At 40.1% G+C, this 27,908-nt stretch overlaps 1 protein-coding gene and 1 long non-coding RNA gene across 6 annotated transcripts in view; one reads left to right on the top strand and one right to left on the bottom strand.

Moving 5' to 3' along the window:
• The window catches only part of LOC142071535 (uncharacterized), a 206,923-nt gene that overhangs the window by 158,454 nt on the left and 20,561 nt on the right, over positions 1-27,908 (bottom strand). The window lies entirely within an intron of this gene.
• On the top strand, positions 1,346-27,748 carry MANEA (mannosidase endo-alpha). Of its 5 annotated transcripts, none has more exons than XM_048844974.2 (5): positions 1,346-1,542; positions 6,014-6,606; positions 12,612-12,721; positions 16,495-16,571; positions 21,162-27,748. In XM_048844974.2, the coding sequence occupies exons 2-5, from the start codon at positions 6,057-6,059 to the stop codon at positions 21,796-21,798; spliced, it is 1,374 nt and encodes a 457-aa protein (XP_048700931.2). In that variant the 5' UTR covers positions 1,346-1,542; positions 6,014-6,056; the 3' UTR covers positions 21,799-27,748. The 5 variants fall into 5 exon arrangements, with proteins under 5 accessions (XP_048700931.2, XP_048700932.2, XP_048700933.2 ...); XM_048844975.2 differs by lacking the exon at positions 1,346-1,542 and adding an exon at positions 1,580-1,865; XM_048844976.2 differs by lacking the exon at positions 1,346-1,542 and adding an exon at positions 1,580-1,817.

Here is a 27,908-nt window from a genome sequence, read left to right on the forward strand (position 1 = left end):
CTTTGTCAGCCTTTTTGATTATGATGCCAGAGTTGTTTCTGAGGCTGTGGATAGCATTGTGTTCTGCATGGCTGAAGTTATGGGGCAAGTGATACTGCTTTTCCACAATTTCAGCCTGTGCACGTCGGCGGAAACACTCTATGTAGAAGTCCAGTCTGCTGTTTCGACCTTCAGGAGGAGTCCATCTAGAATCCCTCTTTCTGTAGTGTTGGTAGGGAGACCTCTGTGGATTAGTATGTTGTTCAGAGGTATTTTGGAAATATTCCTTGAGTCGGAGACGTCGAAAATAGGATTCTAGGTCACCACAGAACTGTATCATGTTCGTGGGGGTGGAGGGGCAGGAGAGGCCCCGAGATAGGACAGCTGCTTCCGCTGGGCTGAGAGTATAGTTGGATAGGTTAACAATATTGCTGGGTGGGTTGAGGGAACCATTGCTGTGGCAAGAATGGGGGGTGAGAAAAGCTGGATTTGTGCTGGAAATGGCCCACCTTTATTATCATGCACATTGTAAGGAGAGTGGTCACTTTGGATGAGCTATTACCAGCAGGAGAGTGAGTTTGTGTGTGTATGGGGGTGGGGGGGGGGGGGTGAGAAAACCTGGATTTGTGCTGGAAATGGCCCACCTTGATTTTCATACACATTGTAAGGAGAGTGGTCACTTTAGATAAACTATTACCAGCAGGAGAGTGGGGTGGGAGGAGGTATTGTTTCATGGTCTCTGTGTATATAATGTCTTCTGCAGTTTCCACGGTATGCATCCGATGAAGTGAGCTGTAGCTCACGAAAGCTTATGCTCAAATACATTGGTTAGTCTCTAAGGTGCCACAAGTGCTCCTTTTCTTTTTACTAGCTTAATACGTCATTTCAGATCTGCCTTGTCTAGGCATGAGGCTATATGGTGCCATTCCAAACCCAGCCCTTGAAAAGCTGCTGCTCAGGCCTACCATCCTGCGGGTAGGGAAGAAGCCCCTGTACCAGCCACACCCTACTTGGGGTAACTCTTCTCCCCTCTGCCCCCGCCTGCTTGTCACCCCATCCTTCACCCAGGCGCCAACCCTGTCCCTGACTTTGTCCTGCCAAATGAACCTCTCCCGTTCCCCGGCCGCACGGGTTTGAAGGGCCCGTGCACGGAGCTCACCGCCCACGGCACAGCTTTGCAGGGAGCAAGCTCGGAACCCCAAGTCCGGGCACAGTGAGGGCAGAGGAGAGAAGCCAGCAGGTATTACCGCGCATGCTCAGCAGCCACCCGCGACGCTCCCTCGTCTCTTCGGGGAACGCGCTTATTTCCGGGCAGCGGCTTCGCCAATAGCTGCTGCGCATGCTCATAAGTCTGAGCATGCTCAGTAAGTTTAGGAAGCAAAACCCGAACTGACTTGACTCAGCCCATGATCACACCCGCGTCTTCAACTGCCCCAGCAGGCCCCGCTGCAGACACCAACTGTCTCGTGTGCGGGAGTGGCCGCTAGGCGGAGCGTTGCTGGTGCTGCTCCCCCCCGCCCCCGCCTTCCCCAGGCTGTAGGGCCGCGCCCCCGCCTCCGACGGGTGAGTAAGCGGGGCAGCCCCCAGAGCACCTGCCTCCCCCCTTCGCTCCCCGGGGCCCCTGCTCGCCGCGCCGCTGGTTGGTGCCGGGGGGCGGCGGCTCCGACCCAGCCCCTGCGCGCTCCTTTGGCGGGCCGTGGCCGGCCTGCGAGGGAGGACGGTGCCCGGGCGAGTGACAGGCCGCCGCCCCGGCCGGACCCGCGCCAGGACGTGCCTGTGCTGGGAGCCCGGGGCCTGCCGCGCCCGTCGCCGCCGGAGCTCAGCCCCACCAGCGTCAGGTGCCCGCCGGACGCGGCCTGCTGGGTTTACAGCCCCACGTTGCTGGGGTTTGTTTTTGTTCTGTGATTGCAACGTTTGTCTCGCTCCCGTTGGGGTGCGAGAGCCGCGCGAATGGAAGGGGAAGCTGGCAGACTGTACAGCGGAAACTGAAAATGGCTCTAAAACTAAGCTCCGACCGGTCCCAAATGTACATAAACTGGCAGAGCCAGCCAGCTGTTTCTCTCTCTAAACTCTGTCAGTTGTAGCCGCTTTGAGTGGGGGTAGCGAAGTCGCGTCTCCATCGCTGGCAATTTTTAAACAGAGGTCGGGTTTTGGACGTTCTAGTTCAAAGAGGACTTAACGTGGGCCTGGCATTTACTGAATTACCAAAGCGGGTCAGAGTAGGTGATCACGGTGGTCCCTTCTGCCTTATAATCGGTGAATTTATTGAAGCCTTTGCAGGACTGGGACACTACCATGTCTAAACACAGTAAAATATTTAACATTGATGGATCCTTGGCATTTCTGCCACAATTTGCTCTAAGAATTCAGGACAGGTTAATCAAAAATAATGTTCACATTCTGTCTACAGTATAAAAATAACTTTGCTTAAATATGTTTGAACCTAACTATGGTATAGCCTTTTGTTGTGGGGAGGAGAGGGGAACTGGATGGAACAGAAAGAACCATGTTATAATTTTATTAAGAATTGTTTTAATTCTTTTAGACAGAGAAATGAAAATATGGCTCTCTCCTATACAAAGCAGACTGTTTGTACTCTTCATGTCATCTAAACCTGCTCAGAGGAGCACAAAGATAAAGTTGCCAATGATTGATTTCAGCTGAGGTGCTGAAGTTTAAGTGGTCACAGATACCATGCAAATGAAAATTGATCTCATGATATTACTAGTTTCATAATCATAGAATCTTCCAGGAAGAACAAGTTAGGCAATATCTAAGTGAACATGCAAAACAAGCTGAAAAAACTCAGAACTTTCAGGCCTTATTTTTAATGCCTTTTTTACCCACATATTTATGAGACAACAGAAAAGACTATGCTTGAGTTATTAAAAAAGAGGTAAAATTACATTAACCTTGCAGGAACAAGAACCACGGATTTCCTCTCAGGAAAATTAATTTGCAAACTGGATACAATTAACTTAGGCTTGAATAAAGACCGGGAGAGGATGTGTCATTACACTAAGTAAAACTATCTCCCCCCCCCCCCCCCCCCACTGTTCCTCACATGTTCTTGTCAGCTGCTGGAAATGGCCCACCTTGATTATCACTACAAAAAGTCCCCACCCCTGCTCTCCTGCTGGTAATAGCTCACCTTACCTGATCACTCTAGTTACATAGTTACAATGTTACACCCATTGTTTCATGTTCTCTGTGTATATAAAATCTCCCCACTGTATTTTCCACTGCATGCATCCGATGAAATGAGCTGTAGCTCACAAAAGCTTTTGCTCAAATAAATTTGTTAGTCTCTAAGGTGCCACAAATACTCCTTTTCTTTTTGTGGATACAGACTAACACGGCTGCTACTCTGAAACCTCTCAGGATGAGAGGCAAGAATAAGTAATATGAAAGCCATATGGAAATGATTATTGCAGGACACAAATGGTGGTAGAGGGAAAAAGTGGCTTTTATGTCTGCAGTCTCTAAAGATTTGGTAAAAAGTAGCTTTTTCATATATAGGAGTTTAGAAAGCAGCAAGTAAAGTAGCATGTAGGGGTTTTGGAGAAAGAGAGACTGTAATCCATATTTCATTAATCATCCACATGGAAAATGTCAGATTTTGCTGAGTCCTTATGGAATGAGATATGTTTCAGTATCTTTGTCCATAGTAGGAGTAGCTAAAGGAGATAAACTTTGGTAGATTTCAAATATTTTGAGTCCCATATCTAAACCCTGCTCCCCAGACCTGGAGAAAGAAACTGGAACAACTCTCACAAATGTTTGAGGCTTCAGGAGTTGAGCCACCAATTTTGTTTCTAGTGAAACTCAGTCACCTACATTAACGTGTTTTTTACCTTTTTTCAGAAATGTGTGCAGCTGTATTCCAAGGCAAAATGCATTATAATTAGGCTTGGTAGAATTCAATTTTTATTTTTATTTGATCATTTCAACAGATAATATTGATTGCTTCCTTTTTACATTTTTTTGTTTTATTTTAAATTCTTCACAATTGCACATGTTGGGATGGGTTTTAAAAATTGACAAAAAATGCTTAGAGATTTAAAATTTCACAGTTGAGAAATTATGGGCAGGTCAGAAAGTAGGGAGGGTCTGACAATTATTTAATAACAGTGTATGTTGAAATTTAAAAGGTTAAAGCTTTATGACAATTAAAATACAAATGGTCAACATCACATGTCAATAAACAAAGTAAATATCGTTACATCAGACTCAGTAACTTAAATGAATTTAAATAAATTGCAGAAGCTGTTTAAATCCGGTGGGTTTACCAGTGATACTGTATCCTCTTGAAACAGTGCAGAAGGGTTCATTTACAAGTTGAACAGACATTTTCACTGATAAAGTCCTGTAATGGAGTTGTTTATATTACAGTTAATGGTCAGTTGCCAAGTTTGTTATGATAGCTCCAAGTTCCAGTTGGGATCTGGGGGCCATTGAGCAAAGCACTGTACAAATCCATACAATAAGAGGGTCAGTGCCCCAAGTTTACAATCCAGAGTCTGAAATTTGTATGTTAAGTTACTCCTGGGGGAATTCTGTGCCAAAAATCTAAATTCTGTGCACAATATTTTAATAATCTGCATATCTTATCTGTCAAAATAATACAATATAATCTTACTGGTTTCAGTTACTTTGGTTATTTATTTCAAAATACCTGTCCGCAAGTATCTCTGTTACAATACAGAAAACAAAAAAGATTCAGGAAATGTTTTTTGACAAATAGATTGCTTACTAGGCTTATTAATACAGAACTTTGCATAATAATTCATTTAAACTACAATACAGAAACGTATTTCCCACACCCCTTACCTGCACCCCTCAGAAGCAGTGCAAGGGCCTTTGCTTGGGGGAGTCAGGAATAACGGAGGAGCTGAGCAGAGGGAAGTAATTACTGGGAAGGAGCCTGGGAGTGAACCTGGAGGATTGTTGGGTGTGAGTGGGAGAAGTATGGAATGTTTTTTGGGAGGAGGGAGGATTGTTAGGGAGTTGGAGAGCCTCCCCAATGCAGACTCTGCCTGACCCCTAGCCTCTCCCATTCAGTCAGGCACATCTGCCCCTGTCCCTGTGTGTATCTGTGGCCTCCACTCAGCTCCCTCCTGTCCCCATGTGTCACTGCACCCTTGTCCCCTGCATCCCTATGTGTCCCTGCACCACCACTCAGCTACCCCCTTGATCCCATGTGACCCTGCACCCACCACTTCCATTAAGCTCCTGGCTCAATGCTGTCACCCCAGTAGTTCCTGTTTCCCCACTCCAATGTGTCTCCTCCAACCCTTCTGATCTGCAGTCAATGTGATCCGCAGGAGCTCCAGGTGCCCTACAGTCTTTGTCCCCCCCGCCCCCAATATCCCATGCCTCTTCACCTGGCCCCATGGGCAGGGGCCTATGAGGAAAGCATCCTCTCTGGGACTGACTGCTCCGGCCCTGAGCCGGCTACTCTCTCTTTTGGTGCTACAGCAGCCACTGGTGGGTGTAATTGCAGTGCCTCCTCAGCAATATGTATTATTCTGCAAGGGGGAAAAATCTATGGGAGACATGAATTCTGTGCATGCACAGTGACACAGAATTCCCCCAGAAGTATTAAGTGCACAAAATAAAAAAATCACAGCTATACTATGGTGTTTCTGCCAGTGACACAGGGTAAGCACAAAGCAGTGGCTTGGAAATAGCGTAACTAGAATTCCCATTTCATAGGGTCTGGTGCAGTTTGGGAAAACCAGGAAGACCGTTGAAAAGTAGGATGTTCCATAAAATGTGTAATCCTTGGATGGCGTAAAGCTTCACCACATAGTTCACTAAAACAGGTCTGCATGATCTTTGAGAATGTATGTGTTGATTGTCTTATTTTTCCCAGCAAAGGCGATATGTACAAGAGTATGCAAACATAGTATATTTTTTAGAAATTAGTTATGTTTATCCCTAAATCTCTTATAGAAATTTTATGAAGTGTTTAATAATGTTGAATTGATAGGTGACAAGAAATCTGATTTAAAAATATTTTTTTCTTGACCAGTTGTAGCTGGAAACCTGTTGTTTGGACGCTGAACTATGACATCATGGCAAGATTTCACAGAAGAACATGCATTATTTTGTTGCTTTTTATTTTATTCATTTGCTCCATGATGATGGCTTTGAAGACTCTAAGACCTGACAGAGCTGGTTTTGGGGATCCATTTGGACTTGGTCTCTTACCGGAACTTCAACAACGGACAACATTCTTAGAAAATAAACACAGTCCCCTAACTGCTGCCAATGGTGATAGTGTAACGCACACCAATAATTTGCACAGTATTGCATTGAATAGCGTTAAAACATCTATGGCCTCTGTAAAAAAGTTGGAAGAGGAATTGCCTTCCCCTAATTATAACTTTCATGTGTTTTACTACAGCTGGTTTGGGAATCCACAGTATGATGGTAAATATATTCACTGGAACCATCCACTGGTGCCACATTGGGATTCCAAAATTGCAAACAATTACCCGAAGGGAAGACACAATCCTCCAGATGATATTGCGTCCAGTTTTTACCCTGAACTTGGAACATACAGCTCTAAGGACCCTTCTGTCATAGAAGCCCACATGCAACAAATGCGTTCAGCCTCTGTTGGTAATAAATGTCTGTTTATTTTTGGCATAGTAGTCATTTGTTTGACTTCAGATATTTGAGTAAACAGAACTGTTCACCTTTGTTTTTTCTACATATTGAAATGTAAGGGAACTTTGGTATTTTCTTTTTGTGTGCACAGGAGATTTTTGTCAATGATTCCTTCATGGAAACTTCTGGTTTTAACAAGTTATTTTGTACTTCAGGTTCAATCCCTAACTTAGTTTCTGGTCTTCCAAGCTGCTTCATACAGATGGACCTGTTCAGAGCAGATGCAGGATTGGGGACTATATCTATAGCTGTTTAGATGAAGGAATTTTATATGATTTGTTTACTTGTTTAACAGTACTCTGTGTAGTGTATAAAATACAGATATAGGCATTTTTGTAGTGGATATGATGTCTCTCAAGTAGAGAAGATCAGTCCTAGATGTTTCTGTAATGGTTCTCAGGTAATCTAGGACCACGTGTCACCTTATTACCCTCTACCTCTGTCGAGAGGAAGACTTGCTTATGTTTACCTGGGTGTCAGCTCCCTCACACCTCTAGCCTGTTAGCCTCCCAAACAGTCTCCTCCAGACTTGTCCTTACTTTTCCTAGTTTAACAATAGGTGCATCCTAGTCCACACCTTTGAAGCAGCCCCTTATCCACTGAGTACTTACAGAAATCCTAGGTTTGCTGCCCACAAGGAGATAGTGTACACACCAGCTTGTGTGATCCTACTGAGGATCAGTACCTTTGTTAATATCACAGCACTGAGTTACATTTATAATGAAAACAACATAAGTTTATTATCAAATGTTCAAATGATAATGACAATGGAAACATAAGGTTACATATAAAACAATTATAACCCACTTTCTAGAGACTAAATTTAATATACTAACCTCCAGTCTAAACAAGTTTCTCACACCTAAAGCTTCTTGCAGAGTCTTCCACCAAGGTAGAAATAAATGTAACTGGTTTCATAAATGTAACTGCGTTGTCTGTTTACTTCCTAGGCGCAAGATTAAGCGGTGTCTTTTTGCTTTCTTATATCCCCCAAAGTTCTTTGTCCACTGACAGCATGCTGCCTCCCTGTTGATTTTAGATCCCCCATTGCCTTTGTAAATGACTCTCCATTGTGTTACGTTACAGTGCTTAATTTACATGCCGGAGGGACAGGTGAATAGACATCCTTTGACAGAAAACTCCATTTATCAACTCTGCCTCAACACAGATTTTAAAACATATATACATATACAGTCCTTACATAAAGAAAAGGAGTACTTGTGGCACCTTAGAGACTAACCAATTTATTTGAGCATGAGCTTTCGTGAGCTACACATCCAATGAAGTGAGCTGTAGCTCACGAAAGCTCATGCTCAAATAAATTGGTTAGTCTCTAAGGTGCCACAAGTACTCCTTTTCTTTTTGCGAATACAGACTAACCCGGCTGTTCCTCTGAAACCAGTCCTTACATAGTATCTATCCAGAAGTTTCACAACAATATTATTGACCAAAATGATTGATCCTGGCTTTCATTTATGATTTCACATGATGTTCTTTGGTGAACCAGAATGTATGTACCAGGATCAGTGTATTCTTGTAATCCCATTTCCAGTTGGCATCGAAGGGTTTCTGAGTCACAGTTTCAGAGGCTGGTTCAAGAAGTCCCATAATAGACAATTATGAAATAACCTATCCACAGAGGAAAATTCTAGCCAACCACTAACACCTAATAATTGTTTTATGCCCTGAATTGTGAGGGATTGTATCCCTTGTACAGTTCCTTCCTCCTGTACTTTGTAACTATGGATATTCTTACTATCCATTTACATGTCCAATGCTTCTTTGAAACCTGTTAAGCTCTTGACAACATTAATACCTGGTAGAATGGGTTGTACTGTAGGTTAATTATTTAAAAAACAAAAATAACGTATACACCAGTATTACCTTTTATCTCTTAAATTTAAAATTTATTAATGAGTTTCATTGTTTGTCCCCAGTTTTATATTAAATGAGGGAGAACATAAATAGAAGCACTCAGCGTAACTTTTCTATGCCATTCTTTATTTTATATATCTGTATTATAGCCCTTCTTATTTATTCTGTAAACTAGGCAGTCATCATCTTTTCTGTTTTTCTTCTTTTGGATTTCTTTTTATGCTTCTAATTATTTTATCATTTACATCTGGACCCCTTCTGTTTCTATAAATATATTATTTGACCAGACCACAGTATTCAAGGTGAAAACTTACTGTCAATTGGTATAATGCCACTATAATATGTTCATTAATATTGTCTATCCCAGTCTTCTTACTTCCTAACATTGTTAGCTTTTTTGACCATGGCTACATATTGAACAAAGATTGCTATGTTCATTTTTTCATTTTGTTCATTGCTAGTGACATTTTTGTTTTTTAAGAAACTTAAATTTCCTCTTGTTACTAATACTGGGACAGCTCCATTGGTGATAGCAACAGTGGGAGTACTGGTGTGGGCAGGTTACCGCTGGTATTGTAAGCACAGCGGTGTTTTCTCTCACTCTGGCAAAGTGATTTAAACACTGGCAACAATTATCATCTTGTTTACAGTTTTATAAGGTATAATAATCCTTTAAGATTCAGGCGATAATCTTTACCTCCAGTAAAGCTGAATTGGTGGAGAACGTTAGGAAGAAATGTCTGGTGTAGACAAGAGTCTTGGTGCATTCTTCTTTTTGCCAAGTAATTACAGTTGATTTAGGACTCAGTAGTGTGTGAATAGTTTAAATTATTTCTTTCAGTGTACATTGCTGATACACCTATATAAGATTCCTCTGAATTTTCTCTTGGTTCTGTCTAGTCGTGACTATCTCAAATAATTTCATTTGATTTCAGAGTTCACTTGCTTTTGTGGATCATTGATTGCTACAATAAACATCAGTCCTTGTATGGATGTTTGGGGTATTGTTCACCTTTTTCCTGTGCTGCAGAATTGACCATTATCCCCATTATTTGTCTCTTAAACAGTTTCTAATCCATCACAGTACTTTACATCTGGCCTTCGTTTTCTTACTAGCCTTTTATGTGGGCTTTTACACTTTCAAACAGACTTAATTAAATAAATTGGTTTTAACCAGTTCTATTCTCCCCTAATGTGGTGTTGTGGTCAAGGAATTCTAGAAGATGGGAGAGGCAGAATTTCCTTTACAGGGTTTGTCCCTAACACATTGTTCTAGATATTTTATAACTCTTTTTTATTTCAGTGAATTTATCTGGCTCTGAAGAGTATCTCATAGTTTGTAATTCATGGGTATGCCTAATAGGTGCAACTTTTGCTGTCCTCCATTAGTGTCTGATTTTAATGAGATTGAGCTGCTAACAACAATATTCAGTCACTTGAACCTTAAATTCTTTCAGATATCTGGAATGAATACCAGGTTCTAGTGACTTGCTGCGATTTACTTTTTTAGTTTGTTCCTCCCTTTGCCACTTCAGTCTCTAAGAGTGCTTCATCTTTTTTTGCCTGTGAAGAGATCTATAGTAAGTATCTTCTTAACAACCTCTGGGGTGAAGACTGATACAAAAATATAAATCAGAGCAGCGCAGAAAACTATCTTCTTCCTCAGTTGTTCCCTATGTGTCTTAATGTGCAGCACAACCACTGATTCTTTGCAGGCTTCCTGTTCCAGGTGTATTTTGAGAACTTATCATTCTTATATGCTTATCTATGTGCAGTGCCCTTTTACTTCTCATATTTATCCTTTTCTCTTGGCTTCACTTGAGCTGAATTTCTCTTATTTCTATAATGTGGCCATTGAACCATACTGGGTTTATTTTGTTTTCTATTTCTTCCTTTTCTTTATTTAGCAGCATGCATATGTCTTATGACAGAATTACTCTATACTCATTATCCTGCATGATTTTCTCAACCATGTCCCAACTTGATATTTGACCAGTTTATGTGCAAGTAGATGATGCACATTGCATTATTCCTATTCTATTAGATTTTGTTGCTGGTTTAATCTCCTAAATGTCATGCACTCATATATCATTTCCTGAGCTTGGAGGTTGGTAGTATGTTCCTACTTGTATTTTTATGTTGGGGGTTAGTTTCCATACATATTCTTCTGTAAAGTCCTCTTCGCTCAAAATTTTATCTCATTAGAGTGTATGGAACCTTTTAGGTATAGTACCTATTCTCCCAGTTCTGTGAACTAATGTCATTCATGTATACTTACTTTAATACCTGGCTATAAATCCCATCAATTGTTGTTGTTCCACTGCATTTCAGAAATATATATTATTTTAAAGTTATGTTCCAGGGCAAGTCTTTTTTGGCAAATGTATTTTGTCTCAGCTTCTCTGACATTTTTTTTATTTTTGACAATATGCATATTAGATGTACTTTTTTAAGTAACATGGTGGTATTTTTCTTGAATGTACAAATAGTAAGTTCTTTGGGGAAGGTATATTCCTTTGACTTATTTTCATATTCGGCAACTAGTGCCATATTTCTCTGTCAATTAAAAATATAGGGCATTTTTCCTGAGCCTTATAACTCAGGAATAATTTCATTAACTTTTTTTTTTTTTTTTTTTTAAGGATTCTGTGCCATGATTGTTGGTTTTTCATTGGGAAGCAAGAGCTAGAAAAATCTGAAAGTGTAGTCTTTTAAGTGTTTAGTACAGTTGGATGGACAAGACGGGAAAAGGAGATTGCTGTTGCATTGGGGTCTGAAATTGAATTGTTTCAAGACAGTGCTACTGACAGTCCTGTTGTGGACTTGTTCAGTATACATATGCTATGTATTTTTCTCCGGGGGAAGTCCTGGACTACTGGCAATCTTACTATACTGTCATCTTCAATTTGACTTATTTCTTAAGGAATCTGTCTAAAGTCTAAAAGTTGTTTGTTTGTTTGAAAAAGATGGCTCTGCAGATGGACCAGAAAACATTACTCTGCTAGATTCTTGTGGGAATTTTCTAGGTCATCATCTGATAATTTCTTGATATACTCATCATAGATTTTTATTTAAACTTTAGCCTGGATACCAGTAGTCAATGATTTATACAGAACTATGCATAACCCATGCATTAACTGAGTCTTATAATTGTGACAACTTATTTGTCATGTTATCAGGAGATAGTGGGCCTGATCTAATCCCATTATGCTCTGGAAACTTTGCTATTGTCGTTAATGGGAACAGAATGAAATGATCCAGTGACTATATGTCAATGTTAGCGTTTTCCAGTGGAACTAAAATTTTACTTGCATTTCCATAAAATACACAATGTTGTTAAAAATGTTTTTCAAACATTCAGGAAAGGAAAAAATCTTACTGAAAAGACTCTTGTGCCAAATCAATTTATGGATGGTTTTCTGTAAGTATGTAACTGTTGTTGTTTTCAGATCTTTATTGTCTATGGACCATACGAGTTTTATGGTCCACTGGCTATGTCTACAAAGTTAGGCCTGTGTGCCATCCTTTTGTCTTGATCTAAAGGCAACCTGTGACAGCCCATCAATAAGAATATTGTGCAGAGATCATGGGTAGTATAACCTTTATGTAGTAACTAAGGCTTTTAGTTTGTAAATATACTGTTGAATTTAACATCACTCAGAGGGATGGGGGGGAATTGTACGAGGCACTTATTTTTGGCTATTTCTGTACCTTGCTTATTTAACTGTCTGCATACAATTAACATTTGTGTGCTCATCTGCAGTAATTGCTTGGGCAAATTAGATGTGTAGCTGCATATATCTAAGTTATTTGAAATCCTTGCCCTTCACTTGTTCCATAAAAAAAATATTTTTCAAACCATGCTTTTATATTGTTCCTGGCTGCAAGAAATATTTACATATATTTTGTATCAAATGCCAGTTTTACTCAGAAATGGCCGTTATTTAGTTAGCTGTATAAACTATGTTGTACATTAACATGAATATTTATATGTTTCATGTGCACACTTCTGTTTGTTTAAATTTTAGTAGGCATAATGTTGTTTTTGGTGGCATAACTCAAGCTCATGTTTTATATCTTAGGTGTCATAGCCCTTTCTTGGTACCCACCTGGTATGGCTGATGAAAATGGGGAACCTGGTGAAGATTTGGTGCCTGTTATTTTGAATAATGCACATAAATACAATCTAAAGGTATCGTACTTTTAAAGTGTTCATATTCAATACATCTCTAGATCAAATGTACATATACATTTGTGTTCATTAACTAGATAATTTGTACTCTTTTAACAGTTGTATGTATTTTGGCTGCCATTAGGTTAACACAACAAAGGGCCTGGGTTTCCTCTAGAAATAAGAGGGACTTAGCTGTATCCCTATGGGATGGGGCCAATAGTGCAGCAGCAATTTGGAATATTTATAGAAACCAAGAACATGAAGAGAAATAGGGACAATTGGAAAAAGCCACTGGCCTTATAACTGGAGCACAACTAACCCAGGTTCAGGCTGGAGTGGGTGAATTACGTGTTATCTCCGCCCTTAGTTCGATGACCCAGAAGCTGTTAACAGAGATGGTACTGAATATCACTGAGGCTGGGAAGGCATTGCAGTGGGATCTGGATTGCTCAGAAATCCAGGATTTCCTGAATGACCAGCTGATGGCTATTCAGCATGATCTCGAGCATCAGGCCTGGCCTACTGCCCTTACAGACACTTCAGGAGTATCATCTGATCTGTGGCCATGGAGACACACTTGGAGATATTCTGGGTGGAGATGCAAACATTTGCGGTGTTTCTTCCAAGTATACGGACCGGTTGGAGAGGTGGGCTCCCACATACCATATCCTGCCGGGTCAGTGGGGAGGATGCATGTGGACTGGGTAATTCACCAAGACATTAACTACCTGGTATGCCTAATAGATTTTTAGACAGTGTTCCCAGAATAACACCAAACATTTGGATAGGGAGAGGGAATCAGTGGACATTCTGGCCATTAGAACCCCCACATCTTCAGTGTGTACGTAAACTGAAGCGAGGGGAAGTTGTCACTGTTCATGGCAATGTTTGTTGGGAGGGTATGGGACAAGGAACTTACCCTGACAGGACACATACTCTTCCAAGCTAATGATAGCTGTGCGCATGTTGAGGCCACCATATTACAAGATATTCATTTTAATCTCACCACTGCTGCAGGCCTGCGGATAGAATTTTTCAATCAGTCCTTAGGTTTCAGATACCCTTTAACTGGACCACCCTAATACCTGATCAATTCCAAAATTTACTTTCACTCCTACCAGAGATTCAGAAAATTTCTGAGTTACAAGGGCAACTTCATATGCTTCAAAATATATATATCAAGTTGAAAAGTATGCCTTTCATACCACTCATAGAATGCCTACCTTCTGTACTAAGTATGATGTATTGTGTTTTGTGACTAAAACTGTGCAACAACCCCATTATAGTATTATTGAGGGCATGTTATTGCTTGTATTGTTGTTGTTTGGTTTAGGGTTATTATGTTGTTGTAAAGGACGTAATAATAATAATACTTTTCGTGTCCATACTAACCATGCATTGTCATTGTATCCAATTAAAACCCCTAAGGTTGACATATTTGATGCAGAGTTTGAAATACAAAATTTAATGAAAATGGAAGTTTAAAATTGACAGTTGTGCTGGAAGCACAAAAGGGGGGAGTGTAGAAGTAGATAAAGGGAATTTGGATGCAGGCCTCTGAAATGAGCAGGAGTCAGGCTAACTCTAGCTTTAATAACGCAAGATTTGTAGAAGCAGGGATAGTGCGAAGCGAGTGGAAAACAAATGTGAAAGAGGCTGTTGTGACCTTCTATTAGATAAGAATAGAATGCAGACTATAAGAGAAATGGTAAGAAAAAATAAGATATCATGAAGGAATATGTATAAACAATATGCAGTTGTTGCTTATTATTGTCTGTAATAAACAATTTGAGCAAGTATTTATATCTTTATCTGGGAGAGACCTGCATAGCTGGGGGAAACCCTGTGTCCTAGTGCGCACTCTCTCCCTCTATGCAATTGCTTGAGATAATGACCACAAGGGCCACGTGAGGAGTAGTGCATTGGCCTGAGGGCTGCATCACTGACACCCCACCCTTTCTGCCCCTGGCCCCACCCCCACTCCACTCCTTCCATGGGGCCTCAACCCTGTCCCCTCCCTGCCCCCAGCAGGAGCAGGAGGGGTGTGGGGTATAGCGGGGGCTCGGTGCAGGAGGGGTGAGAGGTGCGACAGGGGGTTGGGATGCAGGGTGCAGGAGGGGGCTCAGGGCAGGGAGTGCAGGAGGGGTGAGGGGTGCAGCAGTGATGTGGGCTGTGGCAGGGGGCTCAGGGCAGGGAGTTGGGGTGTGGGGTGCAGGCTCTGGCCCGGGGCCGCTTACCTAGAGCAGCTCCGGGGTGGATGCGGCGCGCACCGGGGCCAAGGCAGGCAGGGGCATGGTTCTGGCTGCTTCAGGGAGCGGAGTGGGGCTCACGGTGCCACGGGGTAGGCAGAGGGGTGCGTGGGGGGGGTGGGGGCGGCGCAGGGAGCTTGGTGGGCCACACGAAAGAACCCCCCCAGGCCTCACAAATAATGTGCGAAAAGACCAATATTCAGCTTATTTTTTGATTCGGTTAATACTGGTTGAACAGTTCTCTTCAGCATTAGGAAATATAAAGAATGTAATATATTTTTCCCTAAAGTGTTAATGGATTAAAATTTAAAATCAGGAAGTTAGCAGGGAAGATATTTGAAGTATCATTGGAATAATATTTTCTCAGTACCTATACTCAACATCTATTCTTAGCACAGTGAACCTCATCTTCAATATTATATTTTGTAGGCATCCTGGCAATTTGAATGAGAAAATGATTAGAGTTAAAGATGATAGACTTGTCAATAAACTCAGAATCATTATGCAAAAGAAATTATTTTCAATCTAAAGAGAGAAAAACAAGGTCATATAACTGTGTGGAACTAGAAGTAGCCTTGTCAAGTATGCTTTGCCTCTGAATAGGACTGAAGTAAAAAGAAATAATAAGACAATTGACGGAAAGCTTAATAATCCTAACAATTTAGTCCAGCAGTGTGTTTCACTTTAGTTTGTGAAAAAATCTTTGTGATAGTATCACATTTCACTTGAGACCAGCTGAAAATTGGTGTCGTCATTTGCATTCTAAGTTAAAAACTGCTTCTGAAAAACTGCCAGCATTGATTAATGTAAAACATTCTCTCTTTTAATTGGGTAGTTGAAAACAATGGAGTTTAGTTTGAAGTGAGCTGAAGTTTATAGCATAAATAATTTCATAAGCCCCAAGCCTGAAATTTAGAAGTAGCAATGATAGTATATTAGATTTAGTGCCTAGGTATTTATTGCTGTTGTTGATGAACCTATAAAACTCTAAATTAAAGGTAAAGTTCTCCCATTCCACATTTTAAAATCTAATTTCTCACTGAAAGCTCTCCTTGGAGAAATATTATCTGTAACAACTAGAATATATTGTTGCTTAGAAATAAAATATAAAACACTTTCATCAGCTATAATCAGTTTTTGAATTGTCAATAGATAACCTTTTAATTAACTAGCTTAGAATACTCTATATAGTTGTGTATTTTAGTAATTTTTTCCAGCATGCTTATTATTTACAGTAGCTTAGAAAAGCAATCTTATATAAAACTAGTAATAAAGAATAGGTGTATAGTTTTTCTATTTTTTCATCGAATCTATATTGTTAATATTGGCAGTCCAAAAAATAGTGAGTCTTATTGAATTAATCTTCAGGAATAGTAGTCTTGAATCAATTACACACATAGCATTGTGGAGACTTTTCACAGTCCCTCTTTCTAGAGCTCTGTTGGTGTGCCTGATACTACTTAGACAAATAACACCAAATGGATTTTATGTTCTGTAATGTTTTATAATCCATATTGCATTTATTGCATTTTCATTTTACAGGTCACTTTTCATATTGAGCCATATAAAGATCGCGATGATCGTAGTATGTACAGCAATGTGAAGTACATTGTAGACAAGTAAGTGCTTTCTAAAATGTATGTTTTTGGCATTCACATGCTCTGATAGATATTTCTCATCTATTGTGTGAACTCTTAAACTGTATATGGTATGACCTGAGCTTGAGAGAAATGAAAGGGGCTGTTTTGCTCATAACTGACAGACCTAGAACTCAGACATAAGGTATGCACATTTGAAAGTATGTGGAGATGCAATAGCCAACTACATTTAAAATTTCTTCTTCTTTTAGTAATTGCACATGTGCAGTCAACTCTTGGTTTGGAGCACCAGTACATGGCCAGCAGAAACGTTTTCCCTCAGTGATACCCATTGGGTGGCTTCTTTGGCACTGCAACAAGAGACCACCTCAGTGCCAAGTACCCTGGAGACATTTGCAGCAGCAAAAACCTGCTCTTCTTCGTGGTGTTGTCTTCTTTCTTACAGGTGTCTGGTCCTTAGGCGCCTCTGCCACTGATTCAACCTCCAGTAGTTCAGTTGCCTGCTTCCCGGACAGGTGGACCCTTGCAACTCGGTTATGATTGCATCACTGCTTTCATCGCCAGGCTCTCAACACTGGGCTCTGGCACTGACTGGATTGGCCCTGCCATCGTCCGAAGAAGGGGAATCCTCGTTGGACTCAGAGGTGGGATCTTGCTTATCACAACCCTGAAGCAGGACCCATCAGTCTCAATGGGACCTGCTATGGAAATGTGGCCAGGACAACGGGATCCTGCTCTGTATCAGTGGCCGTTTTGGAATTCTTGAAGGTTTCTCCCAGCTTCCAGGTATTCTCACCATACATGCTCTGGACTTGTCTGCGTTCACAGTGCTGCTGTGCCACTGTAGCGCTTGGTGAAGACTCTACCTATGCTGACAGGAGAGCTTCTCCTGTCATTGTAGGAACTCCACCTCCCTGAAAGGTGGTAGCTTTGTTGATAGGAGAAGACCTCCCATCGACATAGCGTTGTCTACACTAGGAGTTTGGCACACCCCGAGCAACATAGTTATACTGGCGTAAGTTTGTAGCATAGACCAGGGCTCAGTGCCCTCATCTAGAAGGGCTGAGTCTATGCACTAAGCAGCTCCGTCCCCAGAGTCCAGCACTGGGCCCAGTACCAAGCATCAACAGGAGGTTCTAGAATGGGAAAACAGGCAGTAGAAGAGGTTCTACCTCTCAAGTCTTGGCTTCCTCTTCGCCCTCTCCAGACGAGGCCATTTCATCCAGCACAACTTCACCTCCTCTTGATGATAATTTGAGGTTTATCAGGAGTTATTAGAGTAGATATACAGCAGATAAAGACTTTATGGCAGACTCCAACCTTTTTGCCGCCCACCTCTTAAAGGGCAGAAAGAAAGTAATATGTAACCTCCCAAGGGTTTACCTTTATATTCATCCACCTCTGGGCTCATTAGTTGTTGCAGGGCTCATGAGAGAGAATGACAGGAATACCACGCTTCCATCCCGAAATCAAAAGGTGCTAGGAGCTAGACTTATTCAGCAGAAAGATTTATTCAACGGAAGCTTGCAGCTGCATATCCCCAACCAACCGTCTCTGTTAGGACAATATGATTTTAATTTGTAGGGTTCCATGGAAAAGTTCAAGGAGCTGTGTCTGGAGAATGCTGGGCAGGAGTTCTCTTCCCTGGTCAATGAGGGCATAGTGGTCGTCAGAACTTCACTGCAAGCGGGATTGGACTCAGCAGCTAGAACCATGACTTCCGCAGTGGCCATGTATAGATCATTCTGGCTGTAGTCTTCTGGTCTTCCCTCTGAAGTCCAGAGTACTATCCAGGATTTGCTGTTCAGTGGTCCTTCTCTAGTCTCAGACCAGAGAAACCGCAAACTCCATGGAGTTAGAGACTCTAGAGCTACCCTGAAGTCCTTTGCTGTGTACACATCTCTCCCGGTCAGGAAGCACGGTCAGCCACAGCAGACACCCTGCTTCTCCTCCTCAACAGGAGATATCAAAAAGATTCAGGGGTTATATGTGTAGGTCTTCCCATCCTGCTGCTTTGGCTCCAGCTCTGGGCCCCTCAAGACACCCCGGAACCACAAAGCAGGCATTTTCATGGACTAGTCAAGGTTGACATACTAGTCTCTCTCTCCAGACCTGAACGTCCTTTGTAAACAATCTTTCCCACTTCGGCTGTGCTTTGTCCCAGATTACTTTGTAGCAATGGTCCCTTGAGCACTGTGGAAGTGTGATATACTCTCTGTGTGCTTGCAGACCAAGTGCCAGCTCTTGCTAAGGCTGTAGGCATCAGCTAAACACTAACAAATTCATAGCTGGAAACCAAACCAGCTCACCTGTATGTTAGTACTGTTCATGATAGGTATTACTTATAAGCATTCCATAAAGTCTAGACACTAAACACATACTTATAAGTTGCTGCATGCATTAATTTCACTTGTAGGTTCCATAATAGATGCCTTTTACTGACATGGGGAGGCAGGCTCCTCTGTGATTTCTCACCAGTCCCACTCATTCATAGACTATTGCAAAAGTTAAGACAGGATCAGGCCAGAGTCATGCTTACAGCCCCAGCATGGATCCATCAGCACTGGTTCTCCATTCTCCTGGTGCTGTCAATGAAACCTCCAGTTTCACTTCCATTAGACTCAGATCTAATCTCCTAGGATCACGGGTGCCTAGTCCACCTGAGCCTACAGTCCCTTCACTTAACTGCATGGATGCTCCATAAGGTAAATGCTAGAGAGCAGGCTTGCTTGAAGGATGTTCAGGTGGTCCTGCTAAATAGCAGAAAGCCTCTACAAGAGCTATTTACCTCGCTAAGTTGTGGGGTTTCTCTATCTGGTCTCACCAGTATGGTGTATCACTGACCAGCTTCAGTTCAACATATTCTGGACTACTTACACCAAGATTTGGCAGTTTGTTCCATCAAAATATCTCTGACTGTTAGCTCATCGTTCCCTTCTGAAGTGGACAATTGCTCTATTTTCTCCAGTGACGTGGCCCTAAAGTTTTTTAAAGACTTAATCAAATTATACCCTCGAGTGCAAGACTCTATTCCCCCAGAGGATCTAAACTTATGCGTTCTCCCCCCCTCCCACTCACCTCCCAATCTGAATCATTAGCTACCTGCTCACTGCTGCATCTATCAATGAAGGTAGCATCTTTGGTGGCTATTATCTTGGCTAGAAGAGTAGGGGAGCTGCGGGCAGTAATATCAAGGCCTTTATATACAATCTTTAAGGACAAGGGTTTACTTGCATCCTCATCCAAAGTTCATCAGGTGGTTTCCTCTTTCCACATCAACAGGCCAATTTTTTTGCTTGTGTTCTACCCAGAAACATATACGGTCAGGGAGGAAGAGTGTTTGCATACCTTGGATGTCAGAAAAGGCTTGTCCTTTCACCTGGACAGAACCAGTTACTTTTGTAAATCTTCCCAGCTGTTCCTAGCAGTGGCAGACAGAGTAAGAGGTCAGTCAGTCTCCTCCATCCAGAGAATGTATTCCTGGATTGCATCCTGCATATGCATGTACTATGACTTGGCTAATGTCGCTACACCTGACAGAGTCGCAGCTCATTTGATGAAATCACAGTCAGCCTCGGCAGACTTTCTGGCACAAGTTCCAATTGCAGACATTTGTAGAGTGTCAGCCTGGTCCTCAGTCCACACGTTTGCTTCCCACTGTACTGTAGCTCAAGACTCCAGAGATGATGTAAGAGTGGGATGAGTTGCTCTCCAATCTTTATTGAAATAGACTCTGATCCCGCCTCCTGTTTTACAGTTTGAGAGTCATCAAGAGCGGAATGCACACGTGCAGTTATTAACTTGTTCCGTAACTACTGTTCTTTGAGATTTGTTGCATACAACCATTCCATGATCTGCCCTCCTACCCTTCTTCATCAGAGTTATGGCAAGAGGGAACTGAGGGAGGCTAGAGACGACTCTGCCTTCTTTACCTGCATGCAGTGGTGTGAAGCACCAGGTGGAGCTTGAGCCACCCCAACGGGTGCTGCTGAGGGGAGAAGTTTCTGATCGGTGTGCCCAGTGCCCAGCAATGCCAAGAGTGGAATGGACATGTGCAACACATCTCGAAGACCAACAGTTATGGAACCAGGTTAGTTACCAATTTTTTTTCACACGCTTCATGAAACCTCAGACTGACGTTTCTAACTGCTTTTATTTAAGCTCTCAGACACTTGTATTTTTTTATTTAAAAAAAATCAACAACTTTGTAGGTTGACAGCTAAACTTCTAATGGGCTAACCCATAATATCCTTAAATTCAATCCAGCCTTAAAGTCAGAGAGGTTAGTCAGCTACTAGTTTTTATTTTATTGCTGCCACTTAGAGTATCTTCCATAATGATTCAGCGAATTAATGTTTTCTCTTTGAGAGGAAAGTGATACCTACTTGTAGGACTTGACACTAATAATTAAGTTATGCTGTAGATTATCTCCTAGTACATAAGTTTCCAGCATATGTATGATTAAAATATATATTTGCCACATTACTGAATTGAATTTAATCTTGAACATAAAGTTTTTTAAAATTCATAAATTCCTCAGTTCAGTATGTGAAAGATTCTCTCCCAACTGGCATCATATTATGAATATTTACCATATTCTTTGCTTTATAGATATGGAGGCCATCCAGCTTTTTACCGGCATAAGACCAGCACAGGCAGAACTCTCCCCATGTTTTATGTTTATGATTCTTATGTAACAATCCCTGAAATATGGGCAAATCTATTAACTGTTTCTGGATCCCAGAGCATTCGCAATACACCGTATGATGGATTATTTATTGCACTTCTAGTGGAAGAAAAACATAAGCATGAAATCCACAGAAGTGGTTTTGATGGAATTTATACATACTTTGCCACCAATGGTTTTTCTTATGGCTCATCTCATCACAATTGGCCAAGTCTAAAAGCCTTTTGTGACAGCAGCAACTTAATGTTCATTCCAAGTGTGGGACCAGGATACATTGACACCAACATCCGACCGTGGAATAACCACAACACCCGCAACCGTGTTAATGGGAAGTATTATGAGACTGCCTTCAGTGCAGCACTTTTGGTGCGATCAGAAATTATTTCCATCACCTCTTTCAATGAATGGCATGAAGGGACTCAGATTGAAAAAGCTATTCCCAAGAAAACTGGACAGGTAACTTACCTGGATTACAAGCCTCATAAACCAACTATGTATCTGGAGCTCACTCGCAAGTGGTCTGAGAAATACAGTAAGGAAAAAGAACAATGGCTTATGTGAGGTGCTGCCTCCCTTGTTTGTAAATACATTCAGTCCATCTCCGAGTTGGAAATGACACTGGGAATTCTAATTCAGCCAATCAAGATGTCTTTTATTATGAATATACTTTAAAAAAAAAAAAAAACCTTTGAATGTAGTATGCACTATTACTGTACCTGTTAGAATTAACTTTGACTCCTTTTAGGGGATAAAACAATAGTGAGCAATATTGGCATCTCTAGCCTATTGTAATTGGAGAATATTTTGTGAAATGCTAGATGCTTTTTATTCATAATCTGTATGTAAAGCTTACAGAAACTCTATCTGGAATAATTCAGAGGTGACTCAAGTAGAGTGAGACAGAATTTAGAATATTTACATTTTACTTTTAGCTATATAGCTGTGTTTCAGAGTTGAATACTCCTGTGATTAGAATTTTGTCTCAATAGTTCCTCAGAGGATAAATATTTGTGGTGCATGAAATAACACACCAATTGTTATATCATTTGTACACCTTGTAGCAGGCAGAGAGTTTACTTTAACATTTGACTTGTCTGTGGTACAAACATCAAGAATAGCGTGAAATTGTTCTGAAATTTAGAGCTTTTAAAGCTTTTGGTTTCAAAAATTGATGAAAGGTTATTTAACTCCAGATTAATCTTGTATTTGGATTTTGTATTCTGTATTTTTTGTAACTATGGAGTGTCAGCAAAATGCATTGAGATCGTCTAACTAGATTAAAATTAAAGAAGGAATAATAGTAACTAAAATGAGGGCGGAAAGTATATGAGCAAAGAAATTGCTCAAAATAAGAAAAATTGTTTCTTAAATGAGATTTTCTTTAATGTTTACCAGGGATAGACTCTTTTATTACTTATCCAGACCTAGATCCAGTGTTTGGAAAAAGTTGAAAAGGTTACAAGTCTCACAAATATTTTCTAGTCCTACAATTGATTTATTTTCTAGAGCAGTCTTCGTTGCATGATTTTAGTAGCACAGTCTTCAGCCACTAGAATGAATTTGTCTGTTACCATTTGAAATCTTAATTTTCAAGTTTTCAGACAGTTTGTTGATTTTCTGCAGTACTAAAGATAGCAGCTACCAAAATCATGTCAGAATTCAGGTGAGGAGAAAATAAAGCAAGATAGTAATTGAGTGATGTTCTTATTACATTTCATAACGTGCCATTGCTAGAAATGAGTGCTTAATACTGTTTGAAAGCTGAGATTCTCAGGTTTCAAATGTTATAAATCATTCATTTGTAGTCCTGGTTGTTTCTGAGACACCACTCAACAATGGTCTCTGTCTAACAATGCTTTTTTTGGCACTTACCCAGAACTGAATAGAGCAAATCCCCAAACTTGGACCACTGTGGGTTTGACTATTTGGTTTTATAGTTGTGGTGAATTTGAGAGTACTTTGGCAAGTATTTAATCTGTAACATAGTATAATTGCTTTTTTTATTTTATTTATTTTTACTTACTTTAGGCCCTGATCCTGCATTGTGATTCACCTGTAAACTGCCCATTGGAGTCCCATTGACTTAACAGAATTTTGTGCAGGCACAGTAATCTGCCCATGCAGTCGCAATGCAGGATTGAAAAAGTGAAACTGTTTTTTTCTGAAACATGTTTAAATTTTAATGACATGGTATTGCTGATATTTGTTAGTGACCTCTTAATGTGAAAGGAGGACGGGTTTCTCTGAAACTTGTCTCCGTAGCTTAAAGACAGTTTTCACCAAATTTATGCAGGGAAACTGTCTGAAATTCTTTAACTGTTTTATACATCCAGGATGGCAAATTGTATGTAAGGTTTCTCTTCAAATTATTTAAATGGTTCTATTAGTAAGCCCCCAAACATCATAGGCATGGAAATTCCAACTTATTTTTAACTATCATAGGGCTAGTATACTAAGATGAACATCTAGGACCATATTCTCAGCTACAGCCAAGGAGTGAGGGGTGTAGCTTCAAAAGGGGCTGCAGAGGAGCCATTTGTGGTTCCCAGTGGTGGGATCAGTTCTGCTCTTGTTGGGTCCCTAGTGTAGTTTAGAGCAGCCTCAAGAGTGTGTGTGCGCGTGTACATTTGTGTGTGTATGTATGTACGTACGTAAATAAAAGGAGGCGGGGGGGGAAGAAAATAGAGCATTGCCCTGCATCTTGTGTAGTCACTTATACCAGGGCAGAGTGAGTGTAAAATTCTACTAAATCATAACAAATACCCTGGTGTGACTACACAAAATACAGAATAGAGAGAATCTGAACCAAAGTGTGGTAAGTAATCATCTTGGATCCTATCCTGCGTTCCATGCATACCCATTGAAGATAAATTTGGGTATGCAAGAAATGCAGGATTGTTTCCCTTTTGTGTATTGAGAAGTGAGGAGTAGCTTGGCGCCTTCAGCATGCCTGAGAAATGCCTATCTCTTGTCTACACTAGGAGCACTACAGTAATGGAGCTGTGTCACTGCAGTGCGTCTGGTGATGACACTCTATGCTGACGGGAGAGAGCTCTCCTCTCAGCATAAGAAAACCACTTCTGCAAGAAGGTCTCCTGCCAACATAGCGCTGTCCACACAGCGCTTATGTCGTTGTAACTTATATCGCTCAGAGGGGTGGTTTATTCGCACACCTGAGCAACAGAAGTTATGCCAACATAAGCTGTAGTGTAGACATAGCCCAATATGTAGTCTGGGATGTTACAGTGCACCTTCAGTGCTGTTGTTTTCTGTTAAATGGTATCTTCTAAATATTTTGCACTTTCAGACTTCATTTCTAAGGATCTCAAAATGCTTTTTCAAAGTAGGTAAGTAGTATTTTTAGTTTTCAGATGGATAAACTGAGCTATAGATGATTTAGTGACTTACCACAGTGAATCAGTGACAGTGTAGGACATAGAGCAGGTATTGATCCCCATTCTAACCACTCGCACACAGCCTCTTAAGGAAACTAATGTATGCACTTTTAGTATCAGTTCCTTAAATAACTATACCTATTTGTTTGTTTTAAATTTGTTACTTTTTCTTTAAAGTATTTACAAGCCTGGGAGTGCACAATTCCTTCAGTTATTTCCTCATTTCTAGCTTTCCCTCTCTCAGCAACTTAAAGGGATGCTCATTCTTCCTCCTACGTGAACTGGGAAAGGCTAGGTGTAGGTAATTGTTTGCCATAGTATTCATAATAGATAATACTGCATTAATGGTAATTAGGCAAAAATAAAAACTATAAATGATTATTAAAGGCACTGACTCGCTATTATACCTGTGCTCTATAGCAATGCTTAAAATCACTGGTGACATACTGCTGAGCAATCATGACTGGGGAAAGGAGTGATGACAATACGCAGGAAATGCTCTCCAAGGCCAAGTAGCAATGTTTCTAAGGCCAGATAATTCACTTATAAAAGTGTGGGAAGGCCCTATTAATTCAATTGTAGACTTCAGTTTCTGACAGGCCCAAGTAAGTTTTCGAAATATGTATTTATTTCCATGGACTATATCTAAACTGAAGCGTAGTCCATCCCCTGTACTCTCAGAACCCTTGTCTATATTGCACAGATTTGAAAAAGTTGCTTTGCCTTTTTTTCCAAGTAAAAGAGCATGTCCATCTATTTTGCACATACTGTTAACCCCTTATGGCTGTTGTCTTGTGAATGCACAGCTTCAATCTTGGATCAGCTTTAATTGTAGAATTCACTTTGTCTTGTGCCAATATTCTGTCACAGACTTAAGAAGCTTTTGGAACAGAAGAGTCCTTAGTAAGTGTCTTTCACCATGAAATTCTGTACACACTGTGTACGTAGTATATACTTGCATATTACATACATTTTGATAGTCTTTTGCATGGGTTTTTCAGGTGCCCTTTATAATGTTTTACAGGAAAATATATTGTACATAGTTTTTTTTGTTGCTGGTGATAGGAAATAGAGATTAGTTCAACACCTTTTTATGCACTTGGACAAGTAAATTAATTTTTAGTGGTCTAAGTTTTTGCAAAACTTATGTACTTAATAAAGGAGAGATATAATTTGATTTTAAAAAATCCTGCAAATATTCTATTTAAGATAAGGTAGAAATCTCTGGCAAACTGTTCTAGATACTGTAAGTATTAGCTGCAAAGAAGTTCTAACTTTCTACTATAATCTATATTAAACAATTCAGTAAACCCTCACAATCTTTTATTCCTTTCTTTTTGTGAACCTCCTCAAACTATTGTCATAGTCTGTTACTTCTGTCCAGATTTAAATCTTAAGTCTGTTTTTAAAGTAACTTCATTTCTAAGAATTCCTGTATAGTTCCAATGTAACCAACTTGTTACAATATTTTGTAAGAGAATGTCCTTATTATATGTATTTTATAAACAAAGCATGAATTTTACAAATTTTAGTTACACTTCAGGTGTTTTGTTTTCCTACCTGGCTGTAGAAATGTATTACTAATGTGACCTGATTCTGTCACCCTGTCCAGGGTACTACTCAATGTATGAGATTTGTGGCGTAATCTAGCTCATAGCAAATCATTTGAGTACAGTGTTTTCATTTATAATCATGTTTACAAAAAACTAGTTGCTTAAATGTTGATGAACAATGACTGTGCGCCCAAAATGCCATAGAGTGTATGATAGTAGCAATCTCTAAGCAGTAACAGTTTAGAAAGTGAATTTTCTATCACTTATGACCTTAGAATTGAGGTCTCTTATGTGAGCCAATGCAATATCTAACATGGCATATTGGTTCTTTCTATGAACTGTCTGCTGCTCTAATTTGTATGTAAAGGAGATTGGTTCACCAAAATTTGCCCTGTGCTAATCAGTTTCTGCTTTGTGAGCCAGTGCGATGTCTAATGAAAGACAGAAAAAGTGAATAGTGATGCAGGACTTCTCATAGTACAAAACCATGAAAAATATTGGGTCTGATTCTTATGTTTTTAAATAGGCAAAACTTCCACTGAAGTTGCATTTAATCCAGTAACAGGCTTTCTCGATAGTGCACAACTCATAAAAATACTCAGATGCCTTTGAAAAAATTACACAGGCAGTACTGCTATGTTTAACCAAAAGATGAAAACTGTAGGATTTAGGTTTGCATTTTAAAGTGGTAAAAGGAGGAGACTCATATGCATATATATGTTGAACTAATCTCTATTTCCTATCACCAGCAACAAAAACAATATATAAAAAAATCTAAAGAAAAGCATAATAGCTGTAATCACCCAGTCTTAAGGCAGAAATGGTTTATGCCTGTTTTGCCTGTGGGAGAAAACTGGGATCAGGCCCAAAATCTGGATGTGAAACTCTCAAGATGCATTGTCCTATTCCAGTTGAAAAGCTACCAAAATATAAATGCACCACTTGCATTAGTTATTGAGTGGAAATCTACCTGTAAATAACCCATGCTTGGCAAATATCCTGTTTAGATATTTATATATCAGATATTTACTACTCACTATAGTGAAATAGATGTATTCTAGTAAGAAACTACTGGGTTAGAAATGTAATATACGCATTTGTTACTACATGTTTCTAGATATAGTCTAAGGTATTTTGAAGCCTAGAATAGTTTCATTCTTGTTGCACTTCAATTTGTTGGCCACTAAAATTTCAGTGACTTACCACTACTGTTAATGTAGAATGTTTTGCTATGCACAGTGTTTAATTTACTATAGCCTAAAGAAATGCTATGCATGTCTCAGGAAATCCAAAATTGAATCAAATACAAAATGTGCTTAAAATTTTAAAATTATATTAAGTACCTTGTTATGTAATTGTCACTCTAAGAGGAGACTGTAAATGATTTCTGGCTGTTTTGGTAAATCTCTATTACCATATTTTCAGTAAATTACACAAAACATTGTATTAAGAACTGATGATAAAATAAAATGAAATTTTAATTGCTCTTTTGTTTAAATTTTCTATCAGCCTCCTCTACTGAATGTGGGATGCATGTTCAATAAATCTTTTTCCTGGGAAATACGTTATGACAGCTGTCTTTATTGTAATGTTCAATTTTTTCAGCAGGATATCAAAAGAAAAAGACAGCAGCTTTATAAGAAACAGTTACAGATACATGCAGCTGTTCTAGTTGTATTCCCAAATTATCAATATTTATTTAGTGTTTGTTTTATTCTCAATT

The sequence above is a fragment of the Caretta caretta genome, chromosome 3 (genome assembly GCF_965140235.1).
Source record: "Caretta caretta isolate rCarCar2 chromosome 3, rCarCar1.hap1, whole genome shotgun sequence".
Taxonomy (NCBI): Eukaryota; Metazoa; Chordata; order Testudines; family Cheloniidae; genus Caretta; species Caretta caretta.

Coding starts and splice junctions, on each gene's coding strand:
- MANEA (XM_048844974.2), top strand. CDS start 6,057: ATGGCAAGATTTCACAGAAGAACATGCATTATTTTGTTGCTTTTTATT. Junction 12,722..16,494: donor CACATAAATACAATCTAAAG/GTATCGTACTTT, acceptor TTCATTTTACAG/GTCACTTTTCATATTGAGCC. Junction 16,572..21,161: donor GTGAAGTACATTGTAGACAA/GTAAGTGCTTTC, acceptor TTTGCTTTATAG/ATATGGAGGCCATCCAGCTT.